We start from the raw sequence: 18,060 nt of genomic DNA, 5'->3' as shown, positions 1-18,060 counted from the left end.
TTTTTTTTTTTTTAAGATGTAAATTTTAATACATTATTTCTTTTTTGAACTTGAACGGGAACCAGAATGGGATGTTCCAGAAGATGACCTGTGGTGCCTGTAAAATATAATAGAGAAAGCAGGTAGTCTTAATAAGCTTGAGTTGGACATCATCATTCATTCATAAGACTTTGAGAACATACAAAAATAAAACCTAATTATACTAGAAAAAATTAATTAAAATCTAAGACATAAACTTATACACATAAAATCATAGTGTTTAGACTTTGGATGTGAGCCCAGGAACAGTATAATTTAAAATTCTCTAAAATTAAAAAAAACCTCTCATTTCAAGATATAGCCACCTCTCAATTGTTTAAGATAAGGAAAAAAAGCCTTGCAAAAACATGTAAAAATACAGATAATATTCAACAAAGGCATATAAACTTGCTGATGAGAGAGTAACTAAAATAATCTCTGATAACATTGTAGATAGTGCCGGGACCAGTTTGGCTCAATGGATAGAGCGTTGGCTTGGGGACTGAAGGGTCCCAGGTTCGATTCCAGTCAAGGGCATGTACCTTGGTTGCGGGCATATCCTCAGTAGGGGGTGTGCAAGAGGCAGCTGATCAATGACTCTCTCTCATTGATGTTTCTAACTCTCTATCTCTCTCATTTCCTCTCTGTACAAAAATCAATAAAATATATTAAAAAAAACAAAACAACAACAACAAAAAACACTGTAGATAGTGTGGTAAGTCTATATGTAAATCAGATACAGCAAGGTTTCTGACTGTGTATGAGAATATATATTCATAAATAACCACATTTTGGAAATTAAGGTCTCACAAGATGATTATACAACTAGTTAGTTAAATGTTTACATTCATGCAGCTAGTATGAATAAGTCAATATATCAACCTGGGTAAAGTAGTGGTGTTCCGAGGGGTTGGCCCTGGACTCAGGGTTGTTTAGTGTTTTCACCAATCACCTGGCTTATGGAATAGAGAACATGTTCATTAAGTTTAGATGACAACAAACTAGGGGGATTTTATGTGGCTAAAATAAAAATTTGCAGAAGTATCAAGAAATCAACAGAATGAATTTCACTCAAGTATGGAGTTATTTTCTTACAAACCCCCCACCCCCCAAAACAAAACAAAACAAAACAAAACAAAACAAAATCAAACCACCAAATGCAGAGAAAGAAGACTAGCTGTGTGTAACCTTATATCTAAACCTCAAAATGTGAAGAAGCAAAACTAATCATTCTGTACAAGTAGAAATCATGAGGCATCCTACCACTAAACCCAGCAATCAGACTTTACCTAATCATTACTTTCACAAGAAGAATAAGAAAAATTTTGCCAAGGATACAAAGAAAGCCATTAAATTGACTGTATAATTAGATGTTGAGAATCAAGAGGAAAGTTAATTAATTAGCCTGTTGTAGGAAAGGCTGACAGATGACATGCTCTCCAAACTAAAAAATGTCCACATAGATAAAAAAGGTGGGGGGGAAATGGATTTGAATTGCGGATTTGTACTGCAAAATGAAAAATGTATTAACTACAAGAACAATTTCCTTATAAAGAGTATGAAACAATTTGCTGTGAAAATGCATTTACACATATTTAAATGAGGACAGATTCCCAATGATCTAGAATAATTATTTTTTCTAGATGCCTTAAAAACTAATTTCTAATATTTAATGTAAAATTTATAATATCAATTAAATACATGTAAAATCAACTAAATTACTTCAACACACAGCTTTTAAATTAAAATTTTAAGACAGAAATAACCAAGAGTTGGCTATAATTATATATGAAAATAAGTATTAAAGTAATAAAATGAACTGACAGAAGAGTGGCTTGATCTACAACTTTTTCTAAATAACCCGATGAAAGCACAAAGGTAAACAAAGTAACTAATGTTTTTTGAAGTTTTAAGTTGAAAAGTGAAAAGTATAATTTAAAGTTGGACTAAAGGAGATTATAAAAATTAATCCTTGACTAGAAGTTAATCTATTAAACACACGTAAGAACACCCATTCTTATTTCTACAGAAACCCAAACCTTTCGGGTGACCGTGATCTTGTTCGTCTTTTTTTGCGATCACCAGAGGAAGATCTAGAACGACTTCTTTTTCTGTTCCTCTCAGGAGAAGACGATGAACTTGAATAAGATCTTTTTCGTGGGGAAGAAGAGCCCCTGTGGGATCTCGAGCTGGATCTTCATTGATTGAGAAACAAATCAAACATTTCATTAAAAGAAGAAATGAGGCAGATGATTTAGTTAAAAGCTCCAAAAACAAACAGGATTTATAACTGAAAATTTTATGAGAATAAATACTTACTGCTTAACCAACAGAAGACTTCTGGTTCAACCATAAAAATAATTCTATTTAAATACATTTACTTTAATCTCATCTCTTTATAAAATTGTAAGATAAGTGTTTATTACTTATGATTAACAACCAGCCCAATATATTAAAGTAGAATTTTGTATTATTTTTTTAAAATGTAAGGCTTTCATTTTAAAGTATACATAAATAGCAAAACCAACAGGTAAACTGCCTTTACACACTTTGTCTAGAAAATATATCCTTCCATTTGGAGAAAAGTATGTATCAGATATACACAACCTTCTGAGAAAAGTAAACATAACAATTCCTTGAGGAATTATAAAACTTATTAGTTAAGTTGCTATAGAAAAAGCAGGGAAAGGGGACAGAAGCGAGAAAAACAGCAACTATTAAACTGCTAAATATTCAAAGAAAAATAAAATGAATTACTTTAAAACTTTATATCAGCAATATTTATTTTTATGAAGGTCCACTATTCATGAAATATGAAGTGTTGACATTCACATGTTTTAGGTAGTGGTAAACATGCAAATGTTTAAATGCAATTTTTTCTTCGTTTACATATTTTGGTTGAAGTAATTTAGCTCAAACTTCCCAAAAAATTCACCTTTGGGCTTAAAATAAACTTAGAAAGCCCAAAAGGAGAATTCTTTGGAAAGTTATAAGCAATGAAAAAATGTTTGGAAAGAATATAAAGGCTGTTCTGTAAACCTTATTACAGTGCTTCCCGAAGGGAAGTAGGACTTATCTTCACCTATGAAGCACTCAAAAGACTAAAACAATGGTAAATATACATCATCACCACAGTAACAATAAACTCATTTGCTCTCTTTTTGTATTGGAGTAATACAAATGCGCATATCATTCTTTTCTTCTTAATGTTGTAAACTGTTGTTGCTCTTTAATGCTATAAACTTGGCTCTAATAAGCTATTATGCCATTATTTTACCAAAGGAGCTACCACTAAACTTCAGTGTAAAGTTCCACACAAGTGGAATTTTTTGTATTCCTTATTAATGTTAGATGCCATTACTAGGTCAATAAATTAACTTAAAAATGAGATGCAGTATATTTTGACAATGTTTAGAAAAACTAGTGTCTCATGTGCTTTTTTATTAATTGTATAACTAAATGCAACTTAGAATTAACAATAATATTACTTAAGACCACACACTACTTAGACTAACCAACCAACTTCTTGATTTAGTTTGTGGAATTTAAGAGGCGTGTCTCTGCTCTCACATACTGCTTGCTTGTAATAGTCTATGTAATATTACAGAGAAATGAAAGTAAGTATAAGACTCTCCCCCCAGAAACTTTATCTGATATAAATAACAAAATCATTTCAGTAAATATTGAAACAATTGCCTTGTAAAACAAAATATGTTTTGGGACGAACTTATTTTTCTTCCTTTTAAAAATGAAAAAAAAAAAAAAAAAAAAAAAAAAGCCCTGGCCAGTGTTCCTGCATACTGGAAGGGTCACAGGTTTGAGTCTGGTCAAGGGCACATACATGGGCTGCAGGTTCCTGCCCCATTCAGGGTGAATGTGGGAAGGTGTAGGGGTGTAGGTGTGTGTTTGTGTGTGTGTGTGTCTCTTTCCCCCTTGTCTCTCCCTTCCAATCTCTAAAAATCAAAGGTGAAAATATCCTCCAGTGAGGATTAACAAAAAACAAAAAGAATAAACATTTCCTTTTTATTTGCATATATCTCATTTTATTTGAACTACTACTGCAAACATAACTTTTGAGATATTTGATAGTAAGACTTGGCTCTATCTTCCTACTCATCACATTTTAGCCCAGATAACAAACCTTGCATAATGCAAAATAACCTTAATTCAATCATGGGAATGTCTTGGCACACTGCAGGCAATGGAAACATCTCATGGTGAGAAAATTAAGCCAAGGCAAGTGCATTAGCTTTCTAAAGCTAAAATAAAATTGACAAGTAGAAGCAAAATAAGAGAAAAAAAGCAGCAACACCTTCTGCGGCCTTTAAATACTTTTTTCTCTCTGCTTTACAGAGAGATGCTACCTCATTCACCTTGATTTCGACCCACGAGATCTCGAATGTTCTCTGGAACTGGAACGAGATCTTGACTGCGAACTGGAAGAACTTCCTGAACGGGACCTGGAACAACATGGAAGAATTTTTTTTTCCAGGTCCACTTAATTGAACTTTGTGATATGAACACTGGAAGAAAGATATGCATTAGAATTCATTTTCATGTAAAAGGACAACTATTTGATATATATTTTCATAACACAATTATTTTAAAGTAACTTTTTGTTTTGACATTCATGCAAAAACTTAAAAGATATAGGTAATTTTTTGAAAATAATCAACTATCACTTTTCAAGTACAACATTACTCTAAATTAGGGGTGTCGAACTCAATCAGAGAAGGGGCCAAAATCTAAAATCCAGCCTAAATCGCGGGCCGAATGGTTTACTGAACAGTCATAAACTGACAATGTCATAAACTGACAGCGGAGTGCAGTGATGACAGCGCGGTGCGGGCCACATTGCAAGGCCTGGCGGGCTGGATTTGGCCCGCGGGCCTTGTGTTTGACACATGTGCTCTAAATATTACTCAAGATTGTACAAATTAAAGCATTTTATTAATACTGAATACTTTACATTTACAATATTTAAAAGTAACTTAACAGGACTTAACATACCCAAAAATTCAAATTTAAAATTTATGTTTAACTAACTCTCTGGAATATCTATTAATTTTTCTTAAAAAATTCCTTCCATTTCCATGTTCACTATTTAGTATGAAGCTTTAAATGTTGACATGCGTATGTTTGTTTAACCCTATTTTTCTTCCTGCTCAAATGTTAGATAATTAAAGTTAAATATATTAACAACCCTGTCATTGTTTTGGGTAATTATATTATTGAAAAATGACACAGGGGAATATGGTCCACTTGAAATTCAGAAGTCACAACAGAAGTAAAATTCAGTACTAATCTTACACCTTTAATTTGTTCCTTAAAATAGTCTGCAGCAAAAGAATGTAACATTTTCATCTTAAAATTTATTTAGAATCAATCAATTTTAAGCTTTAACTAGTTGTTAAGTATTCAATTAGCTAATAATTTTTCCTAAATACATTAAACATTCATTGCGTGTTGATTAACTTAAACTATGAATAAGAATTTTTCAAGGGAACAGTTTATACAAAGCACTGATTTTTCTCATATAAAATTTTATTTTTATTATCGACTACTCAATCAGGAAATATTTACTAAAATTTTACATTACTAATAAAACAATATTCAAGTACACCACCAATTGACTCCTTTTCTTATTCCTGAACATCTCAAAATTAATAGAACTTAAATGACTGAAATTTTCTCCTTTATTCAGAATACCTATAACAAGTAAATTATCTAAGCCCTATGTAAAATAAGCAAATACTTAATTAAGGCCTAGAATATTTCTATTTTAGCCTTTATCAGTGAAAACAAATATCCACTTTACTTAAAAATTTCTAAATATAAACTGTATAGGTAGATAATACACTTTATGTAATGATTTAATTAGATCTTTAAAGTCCATTTTAATAAAAAGTCTGGAGATAAATGGAATGAGGAAGTTTCATATTAAAATTTGCATTTCTGAAAATACTGGACAGTAACTTCAAGGCACTTAAAAAATATTTTTTACAAGGTGACTTGAACGAAATCTCTGCAATAAAAGGAAAACTTATTCAGTCAATAAAAACAAAATTTATAAATAAAGAAGTTAGATACTGACATTTTGACTGATGTTACCCTTGACCTGTACCCGTTTACCTGGACCTAGACCTTGAACTTGAGGGGGAGGATGAGCGTGATGAAGATCGTGAATGTGAAGATCGAGACTTTGAGCGACTTCGTCTATTAGATTTCTTTTTATTACTATCTTCTTCTTCACTGGCATCAAGATTATATTTTGAAAGATCAGCATCATCTTCATCCTCATCCTAACAAAAATTCAGAGTCAATTATATTTGACATTTAGATATTAATGCTATCTAATAGGGATGATGAACAGTTCTATGTATTGGACATCACCATATGGACATACATCACAAATATCTCAGCAAATTCACTCTTGAACTAAGCAGACTTAACTACCGTGTTTCCCCGAAAATAAGACATCCTCCGAAAATAAGACCTACTTACAGATTTCCTTCTGAGTGAAATATAAGGCATCCCCCAAAAATAAGCTGCCCCCCCCCCCCCCCAAGGCTAAACATGAGAAATTTGGTCCACTGATTCTGAAAGAAATGGAGTCATAAGAAATTCACCAGGAAATTCAGAAATTGCATTGTTATGATGATGTTCCAGAAGATGATGACATGATTGTCATCGAATAAATGAGTAAATTCTTGATACTGTAGGATTCACAGTTTGTCTGGTTTGTGTTGACAACTACTGTACTACCGTACCATATACAGGTAATAAATTTCCTTTATTTTCATTTAACAATAAATGTGTGCCGTATTCTTCTTCATGGAAAAATAAGACATCCCCTGAAAATAAGACCTAGTGCATCTTTGGGAGCAAAAATTAATATAAGACACTGTCTTATTTTCGGGGAAACAGGGCATCTCAAATATTTCAAAGAAGTAAACCTCATAGTACTTATTTCCTCTTTTTCTGTCATAAAGTAGTACCAAATAAAATGTCAAGAATTTTCAATTTTACTCATGAAAGTCATTGAATCCATATCCCTTACTCTTCTTTCTCTACTGATAATACAGTAACCTTTTATGTGATCTCTCTAATTCAGACAATCTATTCTGCCTCCCCAATTATCTCAATGTTCAAGTTGACCCTTGAACAATGCAGAGGTTAGAGACACCCGTGCATAATATTTGACTCCCTTAAAACCTAAGCAGTAACACCCTATGGACCAACAGCCTTGCAGAAAACAGTTAATTAACACATTTTATACGGTATATGTATTACATACTGTATTCTTACAATAAATAAATCTAGAGAAAATAAGAACATCACAAGAAAAAGAAATACATTATAATACATGTATAAAACAACACAGAAAAAAAATCTGTGTCTAAGTAGATGTGCACATTCAAAGCCGTGTTGTTCAACAGTCTGTGTATACTGACACTCATCACTCTGAAATACAGGTCAGATACTTTGTTTCTTAAAAACTTTCATTTGTTTAGTTGTATTCAAGGGCCTCTTATGATCTTTATCTAGACCTATAATCCAACCATAAAACTTTACACTCAGGCCCACAGAACAAACGCCAGACCTGATATGGTCGCTGCCATCCCACATTCTTCCCTTTGCTCTAGTCACACTAGTCTATGTTGATTTTAAAAAAAATGTTAGTGTCTTGTTTCCTATTCAGGGAACCTTTATTTACTTTAGTTCCACTAAAAGAAGGGTGTTTCTGTCTCAGTCATTATTGTACTTCCAGAGCCAGAATAGTGCTTGGCAGAGTGAAAGCTTAAAACTTTTGTGAGAATAAATTGAGTATACAGCCAGAACATATCTTCGCCACAGGCCAAAGGTAATAAAAAACATTCATGTTATGTCATAGCTGAAATAACAAAGGAGAAAAAAGGATATCACTTACCTCATCCAATTTATATTTAGAAAGATCTTCATCCTCATCCTCTTCTTCTCCCTCAGATTCTTTATCTTCAACTTCCTTTAAAATAGATGCTGGACCAACTGCCTTCCCTCTGTATTTTTTCTTTTTACGCCCGAACTAGAGAAAAATTTCATAATATTTCTGTCAGCTAAAAATGTATTAACGCTTTTTTCTAAAAAAGAAATTTGTACGTATTTAAATTAATATGTATTTTAGGTCCATTATGCCAATTATATAAAGTCAATTATGATTTCCTACAATGTAAGTTTTTGTAAGACTCAAAATGTACTTACAAAAATAAGATACATTTATATTTTTCCTTTGCACTTAAGATACTTTCTAATTTGTATTCAAACTGCACACTAATGCATAGCTTATTACCTCATCATATTCGCCATCAGATTCTTCTCTTTCTATATATTCAACATTTTCTCTTTCATTAAAACCGCCACCATATCCTAAAATAAGAAGTGCATAAATTGTTATCCTGACAATTCATTAAAATAGGAAAATAAAAAAACTCCTCAAAATTGTCTCCAAGCAATAGAAAAAAGAGATTATTAAGGTACTAGAGGCCCAGTGCATGAAATTTGTGCACTGGTAGAGCCCCTAGCGGCTACCAGCTGGGTACTCCCTCCTCCCCGCCAGTCGCCACCAGCCGGGGCCTCCATTCCTTCCCTTAGCCAGCCTCACCCCTGGTCAAACTCCTGGATGAACTTCTGGTCAAGGAGACAATTTGCATACTATGCTTTTATTATATAGAAGAATGTTGAATGAACCAATACAACAAATCCACCCTATGAAAGGATGGATACATGACACACAGCTCACCCATGAAAAAACTTGAACACATCATTTCCACTGAAAAAAAGGTGACTTGGCATGGTCTATGTTTGTTTCCTTCATTCAATTGGTCTGAAGTTTGTCAGGTAATATTGTAAAAATTGGTCTTCTTGTTTATATTCTTGCTACCCTCCCTCAAATTGTTTTTCTACAAACCAGCAATATTAAAAAAAAAATTGTGCCGAAACCAGTTTGGCTCAATGGATAGAGCGTCGGCTTGGGGACTGAAGGGACCCGGGTTCGATTCCGGTCAAGGGCATGTACCTTGGTTGCGGGCACATCCCCAGTAGGGGGTGTGCAAGAGGCAACTGATCGATGACTCTCTCTCATCGATGTTTCTAGCTCTCTATCTCTCTCCCTTCCTCTCTGTACAAAATGAATAAAATATATTTAAAAAAAAAATTGTGTTGCTTGTTAAAAATCTTTTATATATTTCCCATTATATTGAGAATAAAATAAACTCCTCACAGCATGATTTAAATGGCTTTTGACTATTTCCAAAGTGTTTTCTGGAGCTAACTAGTACATCCAATATGATACATTCTTTCAAGTCTCAGGACCTTTCCACAAGCTGTTTACAGTTGCTTGCAATGATCTTTAACTTGTTACTTAGGTAATTCTTTTTCTTCTTAGCTTAAAAAATGCTTTATCAAACACACTGCTTTCTTAAAAATAATTCATTAATCTTTGGCTCTAGATGTCTTTTTTGCTTACCCAAGTATCCCCAACATCATGCACAAATGGCCAATGAAGTTTTTATTCAATGAATGAATATAAAACAACATAATTCTAGTGCCATTTAAAGAACTGGAGCTTTTTAAAGAAGGCTTTAAAATAGTTTTGTTTTGCCGAAACCAGTTTGGCTCAGTGGATAGAGTGTCGACCTGCGGACTGAAAGGTCCCAGGTTCGATTCCGGTCAAGGGCATGTACCTTGGTTGCGGGCACATCCTCAATAGGGGATGTGCAAGAGGCAGCTGATCGATGATTCTCTCACCGATGTTTCTAACTCTCTATCCCTCTCTCTTCCTTTCTCTAAAAAAAATCAATATATTAAATAAATAAATAAAATAGTTTTGTTTTTTTGTTAATCCTCACCCAAGGATATTTTTTCCACTGATTTTTAGAGTGGAAGGGAGGGAGAGAAAAAGAGAGAAATGATGATGTGAGACACACTGACTGGTGGCCTCCCTGCCCCCCAGCTATGCACCCATGACTGGGAATCAAACCCTCAACTCTTTGGTTCTCACTCCAATGCTTATCCACTCAACCACATAGGCCAGGGCTAAAATAGTTAGGTGACAGAAGCAACCAAGAACATTAATAGGTGTTAATATAAAAGTATTTTCAAATTTGTCTCATAATAAAATGTAAAGAGGTGAACAATATTGAATACACGTTTAAATCAAGCCTAAATTAGGGCTGTGACAATGGAAATGAACATAGAAAAGAGGATGAATATAACATGTACTTCAAAGGAAGAACTAATTCACTAACTTGAAAATTCTGTGATTCTATATTTTGAACAATTTAATTAATCCAACTTCTGAGAATTTATTTTAATGAAATCAAAAGTATGAAGATCAGTGTATTAAGATTGTTTGAACTGCAGTTATTCTTAACTAGGGGCCCAGTGCATGAAATTTGTGCATTCGGGGGGCGGAGGGTGGGTGTGAGAGGGAGATATCCCACTGACATCCTTAGTGCTGTCACAGAGGTGGGAGAGGTTCCCACCACTGCCGCTTTGATCGCCAGCTGTGAGCCCAGCTTGACTCCAGGGGGAAGCTACTGTATTGAGCATCTGCCCCTGGTGGTCAGTGTGCGTCATAGTGACCAGTTATTCTGCCATTCAGTTGATTTGCATATTAGTCTTTTATTATCTACTAGTAGACTGGTGCATGAAATTCGTGCACATTAAAAGGGAATTAATTAGAGGAAATATTTTAATGTTGCTATGTGCCCTTTCTCTAGAATAGATGTGTCAGAGATGAAAAAAAAATCAGTAAAATGTATATGAAAATCTCCCTCCTGTCAGAGTCTGGAGCATGCCGCAGGACCCAGAGTCAAGTCCTTGTACACATCTCGAAATCAAGCAAGACCCAGACCTGGCCGGCCCCACCCCCATTAAGCCCCACAAGGCAGGGAGGTGCAGCCTCAGGCCCCTGGCCCAGCAATTGGGCAGGGGGCACAACCTCAGGGCCCAAGCCCCAGCACCGGGGCAGGGAGCATAGCCTCAGGTCCCCTGGCCCCAGTGCAAGAGCATGATGACCATCTGCATATTAGCTCTTTATTATATAGGATACTAATAAAAGGGTAATATGCTAATTAGACTGATCGACTGGCCATCTTCTGGTTGTCCGACTTCCTTCCAGACAAAGCCATGGTGGTGGAAGCCAAGGCAGAGGCAGTTAGGGGCAATCAGGCTGGCAGGGGAGTGCAGCTGGGGGCATCAGGCAGGGGAGTGGTTAGGAGCCAGTGGTCTTGGATTGCAAGAGGGAATATCTGACTGCCGGAACCGGGCTGAGGGACACACTCCCCACTCATGCACAATTTCGTGCACTGGGCCTCTAGTATAGGATAATAAACATTTAGATCAGTGGGGGAAAGGGAGTAAATAAAGCATTTCTAGCCGAGACCGGTTTGGCTCAATGGATAGAGCGTCGGCTTGGGGACTGAAGGGTCCTGGGTTCAATTCCGGTCAAGGGCATGTACCTTGGTTGCGGGCATATCCCTGGTAGGGGGTGTGCAAGAGGCAGCTGATCGATGACTCTCTCTCATCGATGTTTCTAACTCTCTATCTCTCTCCCTTCCTCTCTGTACAAAATCAATAAAATATATTTAAAAAAAAAAAATAAAATAAGCATTTCTAAACATATTGTAATATTACTGTATGTTAGGTTACAGCTTCCTAATGCTGTATTTTGTAAATTGTAAAATTCAAAAATTACGCTATTCTATTAAAATACTGATTTTTATGAGAATGGGGGGGGGGGGGAATTAAGGAAAAAATCCCATAAAAGTAGAACAGAAAGAATTTTCAATCACTGTGCTCTTCAGATGATATATAACTTGTCAATTCAACTTTTAGTTCTTTTGAAATCATTGTTAGAATGTGCTTTTATCTTACCTGTTCTTTCTTCTAACTTAGCATACTTTGGAGTATTACACATGTTACACTCTGATCTTCTTGCCCAATTCACATTACTGCAACTTTAGAAGTTAAAAATACCAAGTTAGTAGATAATTACAAGAGAAATAGTAAATTTTTAAACATTCTAGAATTTTAAAGTAAAAACTAGGATGAAATAACTACCATAATTTACTAAGAATATTGCAAACAAGGAAAATGTACCATTGAACTTTTTTTCTGAGAGAATGTGGATTCTAATTATTTAAGCAAAGAAGCAAAAGCAATATAATATGGTGCCTTTCTCAATTTATGAAAAAGAAATGACATTATATTTAGAGATTCTGATACTTTAGGGGGAAAACATTTTAAGTCAAAGATTCTACTAATTTCTGCCTCTGAATTCACCTCAAAGAAGGGTAATTTTTTTCCTTTTTGAGGAGCCAGTTCAAGTACTGAATTCCAAACCCAGTCTTAATCTGTTGCTGGAAAATTCTTCAGCACAAATTAATATCTATAGGATCAGAAATTTATATAAGACCCCCTTCTGATGAAATCCTTTTATATATTTGATTCATGTGCACAACACAAAAAAATGGAAATTGGAAAAATCAATATAGAACTTAAATATATTAAAAAATCTATCTAATTAGAAATAATTATTATGGCACACGCTATTCTAAAATTACTTTGAAAACAGGTAAAATAAATTTTGTGGTGCGTCACATTAATAATAATTTTTGAGATTTTTCAGTAATATAAGTAGACTTTTTTGGAATGTCAGCTCACCTTAAAGTATGTTTATTGGTATATATACTCTATCCTTGTAACAACTAGTATCACCATTAAAAAATAGAACTTAATAGTTCTTTACACTTATATAATATATAAGATATAGACTGAATAACAATAATAGACCTTTGATTTAAAGGTGACCTTGGCTTGTTAATGTGATTAATAAGAGTTGGTAACATTAACAAGTAATGAGATATATTTTTATGGAAGAAGAGTGGATGATAATAAACACATACGTTTTACACTGCCAGTCATTAGCACTAAATAGACCTCGGCTCTTTTCTGCAAGTGTCTTTCCTATTTCAGTGCCCCCTGCTTTCATCATCTTAGCCTCAGTTGTTTTCTCTGAAAATAGAAAAATTATGCAATATGAATCTGGGGAAATAATGAAATTATCTGTACATACTGTCCTAATAAAAGCTTCCTATGCTTACCCCGGCCACATCTATTACAGATGGTTCTTCTGGCAAAGTTTACATTTCCACATCTGAAAATAAAATGAAAAATATTTAGATAATTTTAAATCAATATAATTTTTAAAAATTCTATATACACAACTTTCAAACGTGTCCTCCCTCACAATATACCTGGATCCAGAAATTCTAATGCCATCTAAGTCCATTCTAAAGCCATGTAATTAATTTTTTCTTTTAAGTCTCAATTTAGTGGGAAAATGTACGATTTAAAGTCACAAGTGCAGGATAAGAAACTCAGTATCTCACTTTCTACTTATGTAATCCTGGTAAGTCACTTAGGATCTCTATGACTCAGTGTCCTGTTAGTGCATGTCATTACAATTTTGCACCAAATAACATTTTGGTCAGCAATGAACAGCACATACAACAGTGGTTCCATAAGATTATGATGGAGTTGAAAAATTCCTATTGCCTAGTGACTTCTTACTGCAACCCAAGTAGTGATGCTGGAGTTAACAAAACTACTACACTGCCAGTAGTATAAAAGTTCAGCACAGCCGAAACTGGTTTGGCTCAGTGGATAGAGTGTCGGTCTGCGGACTGAAAAGTCCCAGGTTCGATTCCAGTCAAGGACATGTACATTGGTTGCGGGCACATCCTTGGTAGGGGGTGTGCAGGAGGCAGCTGGTCGATGTTTCTCTCTCATCGATGTTTCTAGCTCTCTATTCATCTTCCTTTCTCTCTGTAAAAAATCAATAAAATATATATATATAAAAAAGTTCAGCACATACAGTCATTTATAGTACATAATACTTAATAATGACAATAAATGACTGTTACTGGTTGATTTAATCTTGTGTTGTTTTGTGTTCTAACATGCTATATAGGCTTGTAGCCCAAGAGCAATGGGCTATATATCATATAGCCTCGGTGTGTAGTAAGTAGGCTATACCACCTAGGTTTGTGTACATGAACTCTGTATTTGCACAATGACAAAATGGCCTAATGACATTTCTCTGAACACTGTCCTGCGGTTAAGTTGCATATAACTGGATTTTTTTAAATTGATTTTTAAAGAGGGAGGATGAGAGGGGAAGGGGGGAAAGAGAGGAGGAGGCAGAGGGAAAAGTATTGATTTGAGGGAGATATATCTACCGGATGCCTCCCCTACATGCCCAACCCTGGAGATCAGACCTAAAACCCAGGTATGGCAGAGTTTGGACCTGGAAGCAAATTGTGAACAGGATGAAGCACCAACCCACTGAGCCAGGCAATATAACTGTAATTTTAATAAAATCCCCTTGCAAAAGCTGAGGTAAGATATGGCTCCACTTACAATTACTGACAAGGTACCTGGGAGTTCCAAAAAACTTAAAAGTAATTCTCAATACAGAAAATAAGATATACACACACAAATGTATTAAGTATTATAAGAAACACAAAATCCTAAGGGTAGGCCAATGGAGAGAAAATAAATAAATCATAGAGGGTTTCATGGATCTTGATAAAAACACTCTTTTTACAAGTAGAGGGTAAGACAGTAAGGAAAGGAAGATAGATGGATTCTGACTAAAAACTATACATAGGTTCAATAATTATAAGGAAATGTGAGGTTTTTTTTTATTACCAAACCTCTGAAAGCTAACTTTAAAAAATTATAATCACAACCAATAACCTCAACGCATAGATTTTTTTAAAAAATATATTTTATTGATTCTTTACAGAGAGGAAGAGAGAGAGAGAGTGACAGAGAGTTAGAAACATCAATGAGAATCATCGATCAGCTGCCTCTTGCACACCCCCTACTGGGGATGTGCCTGAAACCAAGGTACATGCCCTTGACTGGAATCGAACCCAGAACCTTTCAGTCCACAGACCGAAGCTCTATCCACTGCGCCAAACCGGTTTCGGCTCAACACATAGATTTAATACTATCACTTTACACTTATTTATAATAATAAAAGAGTAATATGCTAATTAGACAGGATGTCCTTCCTGAGGAAGCCAGGGCCCTAGGGAAGCCAGCCCTAGCCCCAGTGCCAGCAGATGGGGGGGAAGGCCTAATCTTGCACAGATTTTCATGCATCAGGCCTCTAGTAGTTTATAAACTTAAATAAAAACAAAAAATATATTGGATTCACTAACATGGCCTGAATAGTGCATGTGCATATCAGTAACAGAATGTTAAATGTCTGGCATGTAAAACTTAAATAATTTTAAAAACCGTTTTTTTTTTTTGTTTTTTTGCTATTATACTGGAATAAAATAAAGATGTAAAGTATGGCATCATCTCTATACCAAAGCATCCAAATAACTTTTTCGTTCCCCACCCAACGCCCAAGAATATCTGTTCTGATCCAAACACATTCTGAAGTGTTCCCTGGATTTATATAGATTATTGAAATAATATTCTAGCCACATGTCTGTAACTGAGAGACCTCCTTAAATACCTGGGTGTGTGGCATTAATGAGGCTACCAAAAGCACTTTATTCTACTACGTAGTGACCAACACCACAAGAGAGACATTGTTGATTACCCTTTGAATGTTTTCAAATAGTCTTATCTGTAGGAGCAATGCTATTCATAGCACATCACTCCTGTTCTTGTTCGAGATCGTCAAGCAGACTTGAAATTCTTCAGGTTATCTTAATTTTTATGCAATTGCCCTTTTTTAAAAAAATACTTTTTCATCGTAATCTATTTGTTCAACATCTTGCTTGGAGACTCACTGATGATTTTTCATGTAAATTTAGATCCTCTATTTACAAAGTATAACATTCCACTGTAATAAATGTACCAATATTTATTTCAATTATAGATTAACCTTTGGGTTACTTATAGATTGTGGCCACCATCAATAGTATAGCTATGAATATTATGCAATTGAGAACCATCAACTTATTATGTAAAAACCATAATGTTTCACTAAAACTGCTTCAAGTATGAAGAGAAAACAAATGCTGAGGAAATAAGGCCTTAATCTCCTTGAGTGACATCAGGTGACTTAATTTTCTAAAACTACCACCCATAGCTGTCACCATCAGTATTTGCTACACGTCACTGCTATTTACTACACCCACTATGTTATTTCATGTAGTATTTATTGTTCAGGAAGCCGTTCCATTCCAGCTTTTACTTTTAACTGAAATTAAATAACCTACTTGAGGTCAGTTACATGGTTAACGAGCGGTAGGGCTGACATTAAACCCAGGTCCGTGTGCTTCCACCAAGTGTTTCCTCTTTCCCACCACGAACTCTTGTCTGTGGCACAAGAAATCAAAGGTCTGTATTCGGACATGAGCTGTGCGTTCCATACTTTGGACCACGACTTTCCACAGTAATCCTCCATCTATCTACACACATAGATACCCCTATCCCAGGGCCCTGTGGTGAAAACCACCATCTATCTATCTATCTGACGGGGCACAATGACTTCAGCAACAACGTCAAAGGCAGAGCCATCGCAACACGTGCTTCCCTGCGGCAGGCCTTCCCCGGGGCAGAAACATAGGCCTCAGGCCTTTTGGCTCGAAAGGCTTAATTCTTGTGTGTGGGGGAAATAAAAGGAAAAGAAGTCAGAATGCCCCACACCACAGAAGGGTAGCGTTGTTATTGTATTTTTTTTTTTTGGGGGGGGGGGGAGGTTATACATGCGCTACGAAAAAACGTTTAATTTTTTTTTTTTTTTTTTTTTTATCCAAAAAGGTGAACTGTGAGAAGCCAAAGAGCGAGAGGCTTTCCAAGACCCAAAGTTCTGCGGGGAAAGTCACGTGAGGGGAGCCCGCACCGAGCGGGCCTCGCCTACGGCGGCTTCCGGACCGCGGATACCTGGCCGCGGCGGGACGGGGGAGGGGGTGCGGGGTAACGGGGCGGCCAGCCTCGCCCTCCAACCAGGGGGGGAGGTGACGTGGAGACCTCGGGGCGAGGAGAGGCTGGAGAGATGGTCCCGAAAGCCCCTCCTCGTGAGGAGCCGGGGAGCCTCCTTCCCGCCCAGGAGCCCGCGATTCGCCGCCTCATCCCGGCTGAAGGCAACGCGGGGACCGTGGAAAAAAAGGGGAAAACGCCGAGCCGGTCTGAGGAAGACGTCACCGATAAGCCGCGCTCCAACGCGGGAACCCCTAGCTGGACTCACTTTTTGTCAGGGCAGATCCAGTCGCCGTCACTGACTCGGAAATTCTTGGTCGACATCTTGGACGCCGCCAGCCACCAGCTCAGCCACCCGCAGCTACGTCTTCACCGGGAGGAAAACGCGCCGGGGGCCTTGGCCGCGCCGGGGCTGCCCGCGCGCCGCCTGACTCCGCCCCGCCGCCGCCGCGGCAGGGTTTGATGATATGGGCGCTCTACCGGGGTTGAATATAAATGTTATTGTCCAGGGTATGATGCCTGTGCGATTTTTTCCCCCCGGCCCAAAAGAGTTATAACGCAAATGTAGTCTCTGGAGCTAAACTAACAGGCGCCGCAGGGACACCCCAGGCGGGAGACCTCTAGGCCCTGGAAGCCTTGGAGAGCCCCCTATAGGCGGGAGGACCCAACAGCACAGGATGTAGCTCAGGTGGGCGGAGCCACGTAGGCCGAGGCAGAGTGATGGCATTCAGCCTGGGGCTTGGGATAGCTGGTTGCTCAGGCTTCTGTTAAAGGGTCAGGAACAGTGTGTTGCCCAAGTTTTTGGGACACTTATTTTAATAAAGGTTGAAAATGTTATTCTATTATGCACATACCATGTCGTTTAGAAAATTATTGTTTTTTGATACATAAATACAGATAAGCAGCGTACACATGGAAATGGACCATTAATTTTTAAACAAGCATATTGCCAAAATTAAAAAAAAATATATATTTTTTTACTGTTTTGGTTGGCAAAACTATTCAGGATTCACATGTACTACTCAATAACGCCATCTGCCCACTGCATTG

At 36.5% G+C, this 18,060-nt stretch overlaps 1 protein-coding gene across 3 annotated transcripts; it reads right to left on the bottom strand.

Annotated features, from left to right (window-relative positions):
• ZRANB2 (zinc finger RANBP2-type containing 2) lies at positions 1–17,420 on the bottom strand. Of its 3 annotated transcripts, none has more exons than XR_014794081.1 (11): positions 17,279–17,420; positions 13,164–13,216; positions 12,966–13,074; positions 11,935–12,017; positions 8,348–8,424; positions 7,949–8,083; positions 6,151–6,320; positions 4,392–4,478; positions 2,058–2,213; positions 901–970; positions 1–97 (listed from the first exon to the last, which is right to left on the bottom strand). XR_014794081.1 is itself a non-coding variant. In XM_084873484.1 (11 exons), the coding sequence occupies exons 1-10, from the start codon at positions 17,332–17,334 to the stop codon at positions 941–943; spliced, it is 960 nt and encodes a 319-aa protein (XP_084729610.1). In that variant the 5' UTR covers positions 17,335–17,420; the 3' UTR covers positions 1–97; positions 901–940. The 3 variants fall into 3 exon arrangements, 2 of the variants coding, with proteins under 2 accessions (XP_084729610.1, XP_084729611.1); XM_084873484.1 differs by having other exon boundaries at positions 901–974; XM_084873485.1 differs by lacking the exon at positions 901–970.
• Positions 17,421–18,060: the final 640 nt, after the last annotated feature.

The sequence above is a fragment of the Pipistrellus hanaki genome, assembly GCF_964339955.1.
Source record: "Pipistrellus hanaki genome assembly, chromosome: 2".
In the NCBI taxonomy this organism is placed as follows: Eukaryota; Metazoa; Chordata; class Mammalia; order Chiroptera; family Vespertilionidae; genus Pipistrellus; species Pipistrellus hanaki.
Note: the sequence above shows the minus strand (reverse complement) of the source record. Positions and strands in the feature narration are given on the sequence as shown.